This window comes from Watersipora subatra, chromosome 11, assembly GCF_963576615.1.
Source record: "Watersipora subatra chromosome 11, tzWatSuba1.1, whole genome shotgun sequence".
NCBI classification, from domain to species: Eukaryota; Metazoa; Bryozoa; class Gymnolaemata; order Cheilostomatida; family Watersiporidae; genus Watersipora; species Watersipora subatra.
In genome coordinates, this window is record NC_088718.1 from 31951637 (window position 1) to 31969195 (window position 17559).

At 33.1% G+C, this 17559-nt stretch overlaps 1 protein-coding gene across 1 annotated transcript; it reads left to right on the forward strand.

The window, feature by feature from the left end:
• Window positions 1-1397: 1397 nt before the first annotated feature.
• LOC137407979 (uncharacterized) lies at window positions 1398-16862 on the forward strand. Its single transcript, XM_068094368.1, has 7 exons — window positions 1398-1489; window positions 11761-11970; window positions 13664-13792; window positions 15465-15521; window positions 15809-15878; window positions 16570-16808; window positions 16858-16862. The coding sequence occupies exons 2-7, from the start codon at window positions 11778-11780 to the stop codon at window positions 16860-16862; spliced, it is 693 nt and encodes a 230-aa protein (XP_067950469.1). The 5' UTR covers window positions 1398-1489; window positions 11761-11777.
• Window positions 16863-17559: the final 697 nt, after the last annotated feature.

Consider the following 17559-nt stretch of genomic DNA (forward strand, 5'->3'; position numbering starts at 1 on the left):
TATATATAAATATATATATAAATATATATATATATATATATATCTATATATATAAGTCTGTGAAGCAACTTTGTTGTTTCATGGCAGGAAGTCAACTCTCATTGGTAATGGGATATGTGTCCCTTGCCTAAGCTCTGAGCTGCACTGATGAGGCTTCAATAGCCGAAACAGTACTGTCTGTAGCATGAGTATATATATATATATATATATATATATATATATAAAATTGTTTCCTCACCCCGGATACCCCGTATGGGTGGTAAATTCTGCTCTAACTCGGGTCTCCTACCAGAGACCTGGGAGTTTGAGCACTCGTCTCAAGATCTTAGCTGTTCCCAATAGCGCACTTTTCTGCAACTCACCTGAGTTGATTGTTGTTGGTATTTGGCCAAGCCACATTTTATGCGCCGGTGTTATTGCGCCCAGTGCCCCAATGACTACTGGGATTACGGTTGTTCTTACATTCCAGCATTTTTCAATTTTTTCTCCAAGAGGGAGATATTTTTCTACCTTTTCTTTTTCTTTGCTGGCTATATTGTAGTCATTGGGTACTGCTATATCTATTATAGTAGCCCTCTTGTTCTCCTTGTCTACCACCACTATATCTGGTTGGTTTGCTAGGACATCCTTGTCAGTTTGGATGTAGAAGTCCCAGAGGATCTTAGCGCGGTCATTTTCATTGACCTTACCAGGAGCTTCCCACCAGTGTTGTGGTTTATTAAGGCCATACTCATCACATCGACTTCTATACACAATACCTGCGACATGATTATGCCGCTCAGTGTATGCGTTCCCTGCTAGCTGTCTGCATCCACTGATGATGTGTTGGATGGTCTCAGGTGCATCTTTGCACAGTCTGCATCTAGGATCGTCTCTAGTGTGATAGGTTTTCGTTTGGAGTTGCCTTGTTGGGAGCACTTGCTCCTGGGCTGCCATGATTAGCGACTCTGTATTGGCCGTTTGGTTTCCTTTGTATATATATATATACATATATATATATATATATATTTATTAATATATATATATATATTAATATATATATAATAGTATGTACATGTATATATATATATATATATATATATATATATATATATATATATATATATATATATATATATATATATATATATGTCTGTTTAGATAACAACAAAGTTTATTCCATTCTCCAATCATATCTGAACACCATTGTTTTTTACCAACTTTTCAATTTTTCTTCGTTCCACGAATACATCTGTAAAAAAATTATCATTCTATGCATTTTATTTCTGTGACACTTAAATAGTTGTATATTATTTTGTGGCTCATACCTTTTAATATAACACTTTTACAGCACATACACAGTGCACTGCAAGCAGAAAAACAAGTGACAAGCTCATCAATGAATGTGAAGGAAAAAAAGAAAGTTGTACCCTCTATTCATTTGACCTATCTAGTGACTGCCGTTATTATAACTTCAACTACATTTCTGCCTTTTTCCAGTGTATTTCAGGTATGTCAATGGTATTTACAAAAAAAGCTCTGTTTGAATGTCATGGAGCTCTATTTTTTAATCTTTTTTATATAGTGGCGTTTCATTACAAGGGACATTTAATGGACATGGACATGGAGGGTGGGGTTGTATTTCTCTAAAGTGCTCACTAAATTTTGGGAAAAATAAATTTAACTCTTTTGCGGGTGATACAAATGTCACCTATATTTTGCACTTTTCTATGAGCGGAATGACATTTATTTTCCCTTTTAGTTGTAAAAAACTGCTATATCTTACCTAAAACTCTTCGCAGACTTCTAAAAAATCATGCATTGGAAAGTTGAACATTATCTTTACCAGTTTATCAAATGCTTGCTATTAATCTAGGAAGCATTCATATAATGCTCTTATAGCCTGAGTCGCAGCTTGTTGGAAGTTTCATTATTTTTATTCTGTTATCTTATATTGAAGGGTTTTTTATTTAACAACTACATTTAACAAGGTTGCATATAAACTCTTTGAAGTTATTGATAGGTTTGTGTTATAATGTGGAGTTTCCTCAAGGTGGTTTTATTGTATGAGTGCTGACAAGGATAATTCTAGACGACTGCTTAGCTAGGCTGCTTTATCAGTACTGATGAGTCATAAAGATAACACCAGCTGGACCACCCATAACAATGCTTCAAGGTCACACATGCTTAGTGCACATATAACAGTTTGCTACAGTAATCGACCAAAACTCGATTTTAATTTGCATTAGATGGTAAGTTATGAGGATCGAGTTATTAAAACCAGAGTTTAGATAACCGCACTCACGCTATCAAATAATATGTTATAAATCTGCAACTTTATAATATAAATAATAATAGTTCATCAAGTATTACAAATATATATTCAAGAATATGTGAAATAAACAAACTATATTTTTAACACATGCAGAGACTAAAATAACATTTTAATGCAAAAACATTTGCACCGCTAGTTTGGCCAGTTGCATTTTAATTGTTGGTTTTATTTGGACCAATTTCATTTTTTTCTTGCCGTTCAATACCTTTTATGATGTTGTTTTTACCTCAAAACTTATTCTGCTCTGCTGAACTAATCAATATCAGGCCAAACCAATTTTTAGCAGAGCAAAACATTCTTGCTCTGCCATTTGGGTGCTAATAATGGAAAAAATAGCCATGTGTATGGCTTGTACTCTTAGCTTACTAGACCAAAGTTGTAGCCTCAAAATAGTAGCACACATTTCATTATAATTGCTCAACTTTTTTTAAACATATAAAAGTATCAAGACTATGTCAAACACAGAACTACTGTTAGCCTAACTGAGTTATTAATTATTTCTACATGTATGGCAATGCTTTTAAAGTTTTAAAGAAAAAACTGTAATGCTTTGCAGTTAGAAAACAGACTTTAATGCAAAAGGCAACTAGAATAGAATTACTTGTTGCAAATGTAACTGAGTCATTATTGGCACCATTTTGTAAACACCTTTTTACTGTTTTCTTGCAATTACCTATTATCTTTATATCTAAATCTCAGAATTTGTCCGAGTGTCGTCGTCTTTTCGGTTTTCTACTTGTCCGGCTATAGCTATTAACATCTTGGGATAAAATCTTGCATCACAATGGATATGAACTTCTAAAGATTGCACCCGCTATTTTGTAATCCAATTGTCAAACCTACTAAGGCTAAAACTTCTAAAATTACAAAGGCTCTTACGATTCATTGCCCTTACTACCTACTGTATACAACCTCTTCTCAGTTTCACACGCTAAATGACGTATTAATTGGAGCTCTATGAACTCTGTTAACTCTATGAAAGGCGAAACACTTTTTTCATCACCATACTAAGGCTAATTTGTTTTCTACCAAATGATATCAACAAACATTTCTCTCTCAAAAATAAAATATGACGATTGTGTGTCTGTTCAGCGTCATCTTTTATTGTAAATACTGATCGCAAACAGATAGGTGATAAATCTCAGTTAAAAGTTTCCTAAAATGCCTACTAAAACTTCCTTCAGGTATGTTTTTTTGAGCTGAATTCATATGTTAGATTCAGCGTTTATATTACACGACTGTCTTGGAGGTAAGAACTCTGCACGTAGTACATTGTAATGTTATATTATCTTGCAGATAATAACCACAAAATGCACTAAAGTTATTGTAGGTAAATATAGTTACTAAGGTTAAGATATTTTTTGTTACAATTATTCAATGATGATGATTTTGATGATTTTCACCAGGAGGTGATTGCATTAGATAGTTACTATGGGTTCTATACCACTTTATACACCTATACGGTATTTTTGCTTTATGATGCAAACACTAAAACAAACTATAGTCATAGAACCCTATACAAAACAATTTTTTATTTTAATCAAAGCAAAACAGACTATATTTAGCCATTACTTGCTAATGATTTCACAATTACATTTAAACACCTTTACAGTTTTATCTTTTCTTCTAGTTTATTTCAACAAAACACTTCTTTCATGATATGAAAATGAGAATTTACAGTTGTTTGAAAAAGTTTGAAATCTTTTACAGTTGTTTTCTGCTTCTTTCTTAATTCATTTGAACTGCACAAAAAATGCTTTTCCCATGATATGAAGCTCAAAAGTAGAATAGTAAATGTTGCATATGTTAAATAAGGATAAGTTTTCTGTTCACAACTTTTTTAATTATCTGGTAGTATTATTATTATTATTATTATTGTTATTATTACAGTGTATAGTATAAGGCACTAATTGCTAAAGCTTCTTCTATGATAAACTCTACCAAGTAATACAAAGTACTGCTGAATTAAGTGAACAATGTACTATAATAGATACAGTAAACTGCTACATAAAGTTCACCATAGACCATAGTGTAAAATCAGAAAAAGAAAGTGTGCTATAAAATACAGCATTGAGAGAAGTTCGCCATAGGATACAGTGTACTATTGAACCACAAATAAATGGCAAAATCAAAATGGCTGCTACTAGACTTTAGCAACTCACATCAATTTTATTGATCTATTTTTACTAAAATAGTTCAGTTTGTTCCTTTTCAAGTTAACATAGCTTTCTTATTTCTAATAGTTTCTTCGCGACAAAAAATTGTTCAACAAATTAAAAATGGAGTACGATCATCAACAAAGCTTTTCTAGAAAAAAACACATGTACCACTTGTCCTTCCTTACTAGTTACACTTTCATCCTGTATTATAATCTTTTATCAGATGACCTCATTTGCAACAACAGGATATGGCAGTTTAGTTCTTCATCGGAATTTGTCAATATTTGTTATGTACATGTTATTGTGTCATTACTTATCATATTATCATGTTTCAACTCGAATAAAACATGCAGCTCTTGAAGTGTTCTCATCAAAGTACTTAGTGATTAACGGCAAAGGCATTTTACTGCATATTTCTTTAAATATTTTAAGGATATTACAATCAGTTTATATGATGAAGGATAGTAAATGATAAGAGAGTTGTTATTAAACTATGTTGGCACTTTAGAAACTGTACCCAAATGATCAATGTTTTGTTAAGTGCTGTGATTTGTACACTATTATTTAGTGAACACTATAGAAATCATATTAAAGCAACAAACCATGTACTGTATTGCGGATCTTAAGGTCAGGTTTTATGTGTATGCATCAAGGTTTGACGACTTCTAGATATGCATTAAATTGTACCAACTTTTTTCAGCAAATCTGTGAATGAATTATTTATCTTATTCCCATGACCAAATTCGAGCGGAGCAATCATTTGAAAGATTTATGATAAATGCATGTGCACACAACTCATGAAAATTATTCATCAACACTGTCACAATGCCTTGTACCAAAATCTCATCAAGAAATTTAACTATTTTTCAATGGAGTCGTTTAAGTATAATAACGATACAAAACACATATAAACCTATTTAGATATGTTACCAAGTTTTTGAAAATTGTCAACAATATCCTAAAACTTACCCATCTAATCTGATTATACACAAATAGACAGATTAATTTTGCCTGAAATCGTTATTAAAACTTGACAAACCTGATTTTTATCAAAATTAAGACCGGCAAGCGAAACGCTGAGTGACAGAGAAAAGAACGATTAAGTCGTGCGCATTTCACAAAAAATGCGCATTTCACCAGTCTATAGCATTTTCAAATTGCCAAAGGTTTTTAATATATTTCTGCTTTTAATATTTTGCAAAAATAATTAATTATAAGAATAATTATTTGATTTTATAAAATTATCATAAGAATAATTATTCGAATTTATTTGTCTGAAGGTTTCTGTAATAAACGTAGGCCATTTTAGGCGTAGACCAATTTACAGGTACAAAATTGTGGTACAGTCTATCAGCCTACCGTATGTTTTTTTCCCAATTACCAAAGGTTTCATTAAATTGTTTAAAACGTTAGCCAAAATTCTTTACATCTTATGTACAAGCTAAGGCCAAACTACAACGCCCCTTTATGACAAAAACATTTTTTAAAATTTTGCTCCAGTTTGCAGAAAACTTCCAGACGTATGAATGCACATATTTGTGTTCTGCTAGAACGCTATCAAAACCATTCAACACAACCAACTTTCAGACTGTGTATATTACACAGCAGCTTGCCATTTTACTTCTAATATTGCATTTCAGAGATACAATAAACATAATTCCTTATTGCTGTAGTTAAATTACATACATTACAGTAGGTTAGGCCTACAGCTTTAATTAATATTCATTTTATTGTTGTAAAAGATAGGTTTGAGATAGAAGTAGATGAGGTGTGAATTTTTTACAACCTTTCGTTTTGCATAATTGGCTTTTTGAATTTAATTTCAAAACCACTTGACAACTACCATGGGCATACAACTTCTCAGCACACCACGTCATAGCCGACGTATTGGCTATCCACGTGTCTCTTAATTATTACAGCTCAATAAGAGGATAAATACATGTAGAAGGACCTCACAGCAACTAGCAACATTAAATGCTAATGTTTAACAAAACGCTACTCAAATTAATAACAACTCATCTGATTCAGAGAATTCTTTAGTAGATGTTGTAGGCAATGTAAATGACATGGACATGGCAGCCCCTTTGTTTCCAGATGATGATCATAATTTTATGGACATCATTGACCATGAAAATATTGCACAAAACAATATTGCTCCTCCCAATGCTGCCCCCTTCATCACATTCTTCATTCTCAATATTTAGATTGTCCTGATTTTCAAGAACCGCGTAACAACTTTCTAGGCAGACTGGACAACAACATATCACAGCTCAAGTGTACTGGATGTAATGAAAAACATTTCATTACATACAATGTTCAAATACAACTATGTCATACGTGCCAACAAGTTTCCCTGTCAAGTTTCTAGATTACTAGAATTTCCTTTTTGAAGTCGTGCTCCCTCAAATATATTTTATATCATCTCGAACAACTCTCATTTACACTATACTCAGTCAATTCCTGATGACAACTACTTTTCAACAACCAGCACTACCTTTTCTTTTTTCCATTGCCGCTTATTCCATTATTAGGTCGTGGGCTGTATGACACACTGTATAAAACACTTTATTAAAATTAAACACGATCTATATACACCCGTTTCTATTTATAGTATGCGGTATACAGTACATCTTATGGTGTAAAATGTTGAAAACATACTTTACCAAAGTATATCTCCAAATTTACCTAAGTCTTTTCTCATCTTGGAACGGATTAAAATCTATAAAATTTTAATTTAATGGAAAAAATTGTTTGGATCTCAAAAAACTCAGTTAGCAATGCTAGAACAACCTAACACATAACGTAACCTAACAGGTAACACATAATAACCTTTTGGAACGATTATGTTCGATAACATAAACTAAGCTATACGTAGCTGAAAGTTATGAACTTTTAAGTTTACAGTGGTTGGAAAACATTTACAGTTCTTTTATTTATTTTTAATTTAGTTGTCCTGCACAAAACCTTTTCCTCATGATATGAAGTTTGAAAGTTAATGTTGTTTGAAAAATTTTGAAAACCTTTTCAGTTGTTTTTATTTTGTTAAATGTTATTCATTTTGTTAATTAGCGTTTATTTTATTAGCGATATACTGTAGTATAGTAACAAGCGCTATTTCCTTTCCTCAACAGCCAAATGTTTTTTTCGTGAAATGCGCGCTTCAAAATTTTTTCTATCAGTGCTCACCTTGTGTATTAGCTTTCATATCTTTCCTTCTAAACCTAATCAATTAGTAATTCGTAATTATTTTCACATTTTACAGCAACCATTTGAAAGATTAATGTAAGATTATCTGTAAGATTTATCGTTAGTATCAGTTATTCCTCACTCTCTTATATTTACATACATTTACATATTTGGAGAAATATATATATATATATATATATATATACTAGCTGCACTACCCGTGTTCGGGAACAGATTTACGTAAAGCAATAGTTTTATTGAGAGTTGTCTTTCATACTGTAAAACAACTCCAAATATGTAATCTACTAGAATTTTTGTGCTGATATGACTGCATACACATATGCAGTTGTACATGTCAATAATGTTGGAGAGACCAATGGAAATATGCGATGTGTTTTACAGCTAGTCTACAATGCATCAGTCTCGAATCACTCGAATCACTCAAATCGGAATTGTCCTAATTTTGTACACAGAACTGATAATGAAATTGACATTGCTAGGCAAACTGACGTTCTTCAAACTGGCAGTATTAAAAAGTTTTACATATTTTAAGAAATTCTAGAAAATATTTTGCTATTGCACTGCTTAGCTATCGCCAGCATTTATTGAACTGAGACTTCTGCATGCTTGAAACACTAATCATGACTCACCAGTTCTTCGTCTATAGCCTGTGTTTTGACATGGTATATACAAACTGTGCAGCAGTAATGTGGTCGTGTTGATAAAATTTATTATCAATCAAATCTACTATATAAACTACATATATGGCCTCTTGCCTTTCCAACGTAAGGCATTACATCTGGAGCATTTTTGGACATTCGTTCCATAGAAAATTTCGGCCTTATACTGTGTTGCAGGACTGTAGTCAAGTGCAAAGTTTTCTGTCCATACACGGCGCCTGGTAGCATCTACTGTAGTTAGTGCATCTCGCTGTTGTCGCCGTTTCATCTGCTCTAAAAATTCAGCTCGCCGAGCAGCTGTTGTAGCTAGTGCATCATGTTCTTGTCGCCGCTGCATCTGCTCGGAGGTTTCTGCACGTCTGGTCGATGTAGCGGCTGCTCTGAGCCATTTGAGTTGCTGATGGGGTCGGTTCAGTAGTCTCTGCACTTCTAGCGGCTGCAGCATCTATTCTGGCCCGCTCTTGATGTACCTGTGTTTGTTCGGCGGTTTTTGCTCCTCTAGCAGCTGCAGTAACAGTTCCATTTTGTTGTGGACGTAGCTGTGTTTGCTCTGCAGTTTCTGCTCGTCTTGCTTCTGCTTTGCGAATTCGATCTCTTTCTCTACGGAAATCAATCTGTTCTTGCGTTTGTTCAGTAGGCTTTTTGGAAGGCATTGTACTGCTTCAAGAATTTCTAAAATTGAATGAGATGGTGTGCTTTTTTGTAAGATACGCTGCTCGTTTTCTTCTCACCGTTGCCTATCGCCAGACTTGGAGTGCCCGTGCATGTTCTGTAGTAGCTGTAGTTCTGTAGTACTTGTAGCTGGAAAAAAAGTAAAAGTATTTTGGCTGCAGAATGAAATGAACATGTTTATTATCACAAACAGTGGCAAATCCAACGATTTCAATCCTTTCACTGAAGTAGACTCATTCATGCGTTTTCTATGGTCGACCGCCATAGACACATTTTTGTGACTTTCCCAGCAATTGCTAGTAACTGAATTTTATTATTCGCTGATAACATAACCAACGATTTTTAAGACTTGTATGAAGTGACAGTGTTGTCCAAAGATTTCTCTATAAAATTAGCCTAAAATTTAATTTTAAATCTTTGTTTGAGAATTTCCAACTTAACCCCTTGGGGTGCATGCACCACTACAGCGGCTTTGAGTATATTCTTCTCAAGTTCATCAGCCAGTTTTTAGGCTTTGCGTAGTTGCATTACTCATCCATCTATATTTAAAGCCTGCTTACAGTTACACTATATCTACAAAGCTAAGCATGACCTTCAGACATGTTTGCAGACATCGGACTGGTCAAACAGCTATGGTCAAACAAAATAATTTCGAGTAATTTACGTTCAAAGTTCAACATCAGGATCAGTTAGTAACAACGCGTAGTAGCTGGTAGTTGATGCGTATAGGCTTCATTTCAGCGATAGAAATGGCAGACTTCCAGTAGAGTGGTGACGAAGATAAGTTAACAGCTATGGAAGAGACTGTAGATTGCATTGTACACACAGTATAATGTTTTAATTGTTTGTTATTATATATACTTTTATACATTTTCATGCTAACCTTATTAGTCAAATATGTTCGTAGAACACGAATTTTAATAAAACCGCTATTTCATGCTACTTTCAATATTTATTATTTTTAATTTTTGAAATAAAAATAATACGATCAGATACAGAATTTTCTCTGCTTTCCAAAAAGTATAAGTGTTTTATGTAAAAATGTGAGTGCTTCTACGGTTAAAATGACTTTTGTTGACCCATGTCATAATCTGTAGAGCATCATGATTTAATTGTACCTGAACATGAAATTGGATTATGCAATTGTACCCGAAGTGGTTAAAAACAACCATTTTTGTGTAAGTTTTGAAAATGCCACCAAGTTAAAAAACAATTGCTTATGTTGATGACATAGACGATTCAGATTTGTGTGATTACACCTATAATTAAAATAGCAATAGCAGTAATAGCAATAACATAGTAAATAGCAATAACATACAACTATACTAACCTTTTCGATGTAGAAATTTAGTAGGTAAAACGCAGTAGCAGTACCCGTGCAAGTTTTGTAGTAGCTGTAGTACTTGTAGCTGGAAAATAAGTAAAAGTAACTCAGCTGCGGAAGGAAATGAACATGTTTACAATCACAAACAGTGGCAAATCCAACGTTTTTAACCCTTTCACCGAAGTAGACTTATTTATGTGTTTTCTATGGTCGACCGCCGTAGACGCAATATTTGCGACTTTCCCAGCAATTGCTAGCAACTGAATTTTATTATTCGTTGATAACATAACCAACGATCTTTAAGACTTTTATAGTAGTGACAGTGTTGTCCAAAGAATTAGCCTAAAATTTAACTTTAAATCTTCGTTGGAGAATTTCCAACTTAAAAACAAAGATTTTTTGTGCGAGTTCATTAAACGCGTTCGAGTTAAAAAACAAATAACTACTTATGTTGATGAAATTATAGCCATATCAAATTTTTGTGATTACACAGATAATTAAAATGCACAAAGTATAGACACAACAAATTTTTTGTATAGCAGTGCTTGTTAAAATGTTGGCAAAATGAAATATATAACCAAAACAAACGTTCTAAATCGAGTTTGAAATTGAAAAAATAATGTATACATATTAAGCAATATCGGCAAAATGGCTGGCAGTAGGCCGATAGCTAAATTTGTACACGGACGCAAGTATAAGGGTTATGTAGTGGAAGTGTGGCAGTTCATATACAATACAGCATTGATTAAGATATATATATATATATATATATATATATATATATATATAGAGGTAGATTTACATTCTTTTATTACATTTATAAACTTTGTATAATTTTTGAAGTTTATAATACAAGTTTTTACAGTTTGTTACGTTATCGTTTCTATTGCAACTTGCATTTTTTAAACAGAATTTGAGTTTAATATCTGTTTGAAGTTTAACCATTATTCATTGTCCTTTCACTGTTACCTATTATTACTTAGTTAGTTTCCAACCTTTCTTATTAATATTAATTTTTGATTCAACCATTTTTGGCAGACATTGTTCTAATAAAATTTCAACTACAAAATACTACCATACTCTGTCATATTTTTTTTTAATCTGTTAAATACATGTATTCTCAGAAGTTACAAATTGTTTAATACATCCAAAGAAAAGAACCTGTTCTGCACAAAATCATTCCCTCATGATATAAAGTTCGAAAGTTACAGTTTGACAAAGTTTGAAAAATTTTACAGACTTTGTTTTCTCTCCCAATTTATTTCAACTACAGAAACACTTCTCTCAAGATATGTAGTTAAAAGTTAGAATGGTAAATGTTCTTATCTGTTAAGGACAAATCAATTTTCTGTCCATAGACTTTTTATTACCCAGGCAACGCCGAGTGGTACAGCTAGTTTAATATATAAATATCTCTCATTTTAGAAACATCCGTCAAGGAAATGTGTAGTTCAGATTTAGATGGTAAAGAGGTTAGCTACACACTTCCTATATACTTCACAACACCTGACTTCACTGATCTCTATGTTCGATATGACTCAAGCTCTTTCTGTAAATGTAATGTGGATTCCTCAGCTGATGTAAAAGTTCTTTATAAAGACATAGATTCTTACGGTGACTGCCTCAAGTTTGGAAGTAAGTACAATTTTTCATTACATAAATTCTATAAAACTATATGTTATGCTAATAACTGTCATGACAGCACAATCATTTTTTAACATAAGATTAGTGTTAAATTAAATATTATCTTACATGTAGATTGTACGTTTTGGAAATAGAAAGTATATGTTGCCATAACGCATATAATAAAACTTTCATAATAACATAATACTAAAAGACATAAAAAACAATGCATTAAAATAGTCACTATGTTAACATGAATAAACTTTATTTTACTAAGAGCAAGAAACCTGTTTCTTAGTCTTAACCTAATAATAAGTAAATTAAAATTGTTAGAACAAAATTCCTTTTGTTACTAATATTTTACTACACCGATTATTTCTCACAACAAGATAAATCTAGCAGAAGATTGCCTCCTCAATCAATTTACATAGCTTTTTCAACTGAAAATTTCAGTTTTCAAAATTTTAAATTTTCCTAGAAATAATGGTAGCAGACGGTTTGCTGACCAGTTGTTCTTTACTTGCATGTAGAATTTTCTCTCTTTTGTATTTATGCACTCAAGGGTTTTATCCACATTAATACCTAATTCATTAAATATCTGGTTGCTCATGCTAAAAATTTGTCAACCAACCATAACTTTCAAACTTCATAACTTGAAAAAAGTGTTTTGTTGAAATAAATTAGGAGAAAAAATAGAAATCAAAAAGAGCTTAAATGTGAAATAATTAGCAAGTAATGGCTAAAAGTAAATCCATAAGTAAGTAAAATAAGTCTGTATTGGTAAAATTACAATGAAAAATTATTTGGTGTACAATTATATGGTTTTAATTTGTTTCAGTGGCATGCAAATTGGCATGCCAATTTTCGCATGCCAGTGTTGCCATGCAAAATTATCATAGGCTATAGTTGTACATAGAGTGGTTTAAAAACTCATAGTAATTATCTAATGCAATCACTTTTCGGTGAAAATCATTGTTGTTAAAATGAGTAATAAATCAATATGCTAATATTATTATATTTATTACGTAAATAAATTTATGATAAAACAAGTTTTGTGTTTAGACGTGTACGTGTATAGAAAAAGGTTACTGTTCCATCAGATGCTAACCATTAAAACTCTGAATACAACGATAATGGTATCTATCAATACTGGTACGAATTTAAAAATGAGATACCGTACTGTTTTTGTCTGACCGAACGGCGAGAGAATGAGAGGCCATTCTTACTCAAAATACTAAAATGATCTGCGTGAAAAATATTGGCCTTTACTGCAATTTAGAAGTTGTACCTTACAAAAAGCCAAAAATAGAAGTTCATGAAAACGCATAAAACCATCGTGTTTCATAGAGGTAATAGAATTCATAAGATTTCGAACAATACGTCATTTAGCAAGTGCGTATAGGGTATATGATAAAGAGATAGATCTCTACATCTGTCATAGCTCAGTGGTCGAGCTTGTGGTTATTTATCTTGCAGAGGCAATCTCTGGGAGTTCAAATGCATAAGGGTATGGAATTTTAATTCCACTGTTTTAATAGCTATAGCTGGACATACCGAAGAACAGACAGACGACAGATGACAAACTTCAAGAATTATATGTATACATATTATGCGATATTGTTTTAACAATGCTTAATGAGAAGCTGCTAAAATATTAAACATGTCTGAAATGATAGTTACATTGATTCTATTGTATTAATTTCAGCTGATCTAAGCAGGTCTTGCAGCTCTTCTAAATCAGCAACCTCATACAACTTTTCATCCGAGTTTTCCTGGATTTTTAAGACAAATAGAAGCGTTATAAAAAAGGGAGCATGGTTCGAAATCTCAAAAGGTTAGTATCAACTTTATGTTTCTATAGAATACATGATATAAATAAGATTATCTGATTCTAGCTTATATATACGCACAAGTGAAACTGACTGTTTCTCACATTCATTAACAAAGTACATAAAAAGTTTTGTTTGAATAGATTACTCTCATGGAATATCTTTGTTAAGAGGATTTTGTATTTGCGATGAGTGTTAAGAATTTCAACTTAGCCATTAGCATCAACTTGATAAACTTGATTTTAATTTAAACCTCAAACATTAAACTAAATGTTTACTTAAATTTTAAATGTAACCTTATAGCTGCTAGCCTTTAAAATTGAATGACTGAATAAGGTTAAAAGCCATACAAGTTCTGTTCAGTGGTTTGTAACTTTGTGCACCTATTTCAACCTTGAGATGATTACCAAGGAAAGTTTAGGTTCACTTTTTTTCACTTCGTTTTTGGTCTTTTTTTTGGGTGGGCATAGTATGCCTTTAGCCAAACCTTGTTTTATATTGAGGATTGCTCCAGCCTTTCCACAAGATAGTTGTGGTTTTGCAAACTTGACAGGAAAAAGATGACATTTCAATTAGTTCTAGCATCTTAGTTCTCTCTAAGCATCAGCATGTGTATCAACTTCCTGGTTGTCGAATGAATTGTGCTGAGATATGCAGTCATAAGCTGTGAAGTGAGCAACTTTTACTCTTCTTGGTTTTGGGTCAGCTACAGGAGCTCGGAGAATTGATCAGCCAGAGGTTACTTTTTTAACCATCATGCTGGCTTGTGGATGATAGAACGTGATGTATGACTTGTTTTCCTCTTGTAGTTGGGAGAGAAAATTAATCAGCTAGCTCATAAAACTGGGTCTTTTTGTTGGTATGAGTCAGCTAGGTTATGGATCAGGTAGCAAAACACCCTTCCATTCATTACGTTTGCTACCATTGGCTTTGTAGCCTCCGATACTGCCAGCATGTCCTGCAATCATGTAAAATGGTTTAGGAGTACTAGTATCCACACATTAGGTTTCTGAGGGGTAAAAGGTAGACCGACCAAGTCGATGATTACTTTGTGCCATGACTAGCCAGGGTACATGCAGCCTTTTTGTTAGCTAACCTGGTTCCATTTCGCTTAGGACACTAAGCCTGATTCCATCACGCTTACTTTCTTGGCATACTAAACAACTCTTCACTACCTGTCTAATGGTATCCATCACACCGGGCTAGTCCCATAATATTAGGAAGTGGCTGGACGTTTTCTCACCCAAAATAGGCCAGGACAAGTGCCTGGTGCATGGCAGACTTCTTCACACTTATTCTGAGAGTCCCTATGCTTCTAATAGGAATTTCTGCATTTGGTGCAGTATCATGAGTTCTTGGCTACCCAGATCATGCGCTGTATTTTGGAGTTGCTGCTAACTGTTTCATACATAGCAGCCACGGGTCCCATGTATAGAATGTCTTCTATAAATAGTGTAAACAAGGCTATTATAGGTAGGTACAAAACAGTCATCTATGTATGAAATTAAATATAATTACAGAGCATTACAGACATCTCTATGGCTTTTTTTAAATGGCTACAAAATTTGAAAAACTTCTGTGCCAAATCTAAAAGCAGTTTCCATGCATTTACAAAAAAGTGATTGTATTTAAATATATTGTATCCTATTATAAATTCAGCAACTGATTTTATTTCAGGCTCAAAAAGCTCACTGAAGATAATATGCAATCCACCCTCATCGACAACAGCAGCAGGTGTGTGTACAACAGCAATGTTATAAGATCTTCTCAAACTTTCCATCCTTGGTTGATTCTAGCTTTAAGAATACTTAGACCTGCACCAATAATTCAGTCAATCACAAAATATCTGTACATTTTATTGATGAAGCAAACTGATGGATTAAATAATTCAAAATTTAAAATCACTCAACAAGACTTCATTTCATGTTTTAGAACTTGCGTAGTAAAACTAGATGAAATAGAAAAAGCATTCATATAAATCTAGCTGAAATGTTTATGTATCTCCTCATTTGTTGTTACAGTGACTGGAGGAGTAGTAGCAGCAGGAGCGGTCATTGCAATAATAGTTGCCATTGGACTTGTCTTCTCCACGTAAGTTGAATATTTTATTTGCTTACAATCGCACCCTTATACATATGTATATGTATTTATCTACTTTGCTTTTAATCAAGTTTGCCTTTATGCATTTGTAAGTAATTTAAATTATAATAATCATATCATTATATGACTGTTTTAATTTTTCGCTTTATCAAGCACAATCTTGCAATGTTGTGTAACTTTTCTGTTAGACCAATTTTGCCCCTGGAAAAATATATTTAAAATTTCTGCTTATTGATGGTCCATTTTTGCTCTATACTACAATAACCTTATTAATCAAAAAATGCCTTCGTTCTTCCTTAAACTAATTACTCTCTTGTACAATTCTAATATATTTACTCTCTGTATAAGGTGATCATGGTGTTTTGCATTACTTTTTTTTCTCTCTAGACTTTGAGATAAGTACGTGAACATTGACCTTTACCAAGCACATTCTTATATAAGTAATAGTATTTTCAGGAACAAATATGTAGATTTAAATGGTCCATTTCTATACAACTCAGTTTTTGTCATTCTGTGTGTGCTTATGCGCTTATGCGCTTATGCGCTTAGGTGCTTATGTGCTTATATACTTACGTGTGCATGTGTGTGCATATGCCCTTATGTGCATATGCGCACACAAGCACATGCAAGTAAGCTTAAAAGTAAGCTTAAATGATTTTTATCATGATCTGCTTATATGTAGAAAAAACCTGAAGGTTCAGGAGCACAACACGCCAACTCCTACCATGGTTGTTACTGATTCGACACCTCTTCAATACACCCTTACTCCTACCATGGTTGTTACTGATTCGACACCTCCTCAATACACCCTTACTCCTACCATGGTTGTTACTGATTCGACACCTCCTCAATACACCCTTACTCCTACCTTGGTTGTTACTGATTCGACACCTCCTCAATACACCTCTACTCCAGCCCAAAGTATGAGTTTGTTTAGGGTTCTCAGATTGTTTAAGTTTTTCTTTATTAGATTAAAAAGTCTATTTTGTTTGCCATCATTTCTACTGTTCTATATACAATGTTTTCCTCACACTAGATACAACAAATTTTAGTGAAAAATTTTCAATTTGTAATTTCAAAATGGTGTTATTAACAAAATGTCTTGTAAAACATTCAGACGGTCCAAAATGTCATATATTGACAAATCCTAATGAAAACCATAAACATATGATGGTTTAAATATAGCTATTGAAGTTGATTTCAAGAAGTTTGCTAAAAACTGTAAGAACTTGCAAAAATTCTTAGTTTTGATATACTGACAAAAGTTATTTTATATATGAATATACAGATATATATACAGTCAAACATGGATAACTCGCCCACGGATAGCTCAAACGCATGGTTAACTCGAACGGTTCCTTTGGTCCGTTCCTACGTAATGATACATTGCTATAAATAACTCGAACTCAACACAGTTAACTCGAACTGTTTTTTGCCCAACGGCTACCGAAACGGTTGTTATCGCTTTAGAAAATCACTTTAGTCCAAGCCATAGAGGTAAACCTCAACTTTTCGTAATTCATAAGCGTCGTTATTACCACCATCGGCAAAATATTTTTGTCAACGACTTTTCTAAAGGTTTGGTGAAATTTGATTTATACCAAACATCCGCTTAGCGATCGCCCTTCGGAAGCAAGGTAAAGTGAGGAAATCTTTGCATAAACTTCAAGAA

Bases quoted from the DNA above. Each gene is read 5' to 3' on its own strand.
- LOC137407979 (XM_068094368.1), top strand. From the start codon at position 11,778: ATGTGTAGTTCAGATTTAGATGGTAAAGAGGTTAGCTACACACTTCCT. The intron at 11,971-13,663 runs GTAAGTACAATT...TATTAATTTCAG, and splicing joins TGACTGCCTCAAGTTTGGAA to CTGATCTAAGCAGGTCTTGC. The intron at 15,879-16,569 runs GTAAGTTGAATA...GCTTATATGTAG, and splicing joins ATTGGACTTGTCTTCTCCAC to AAAAAACCTGAAGGTTCAGG.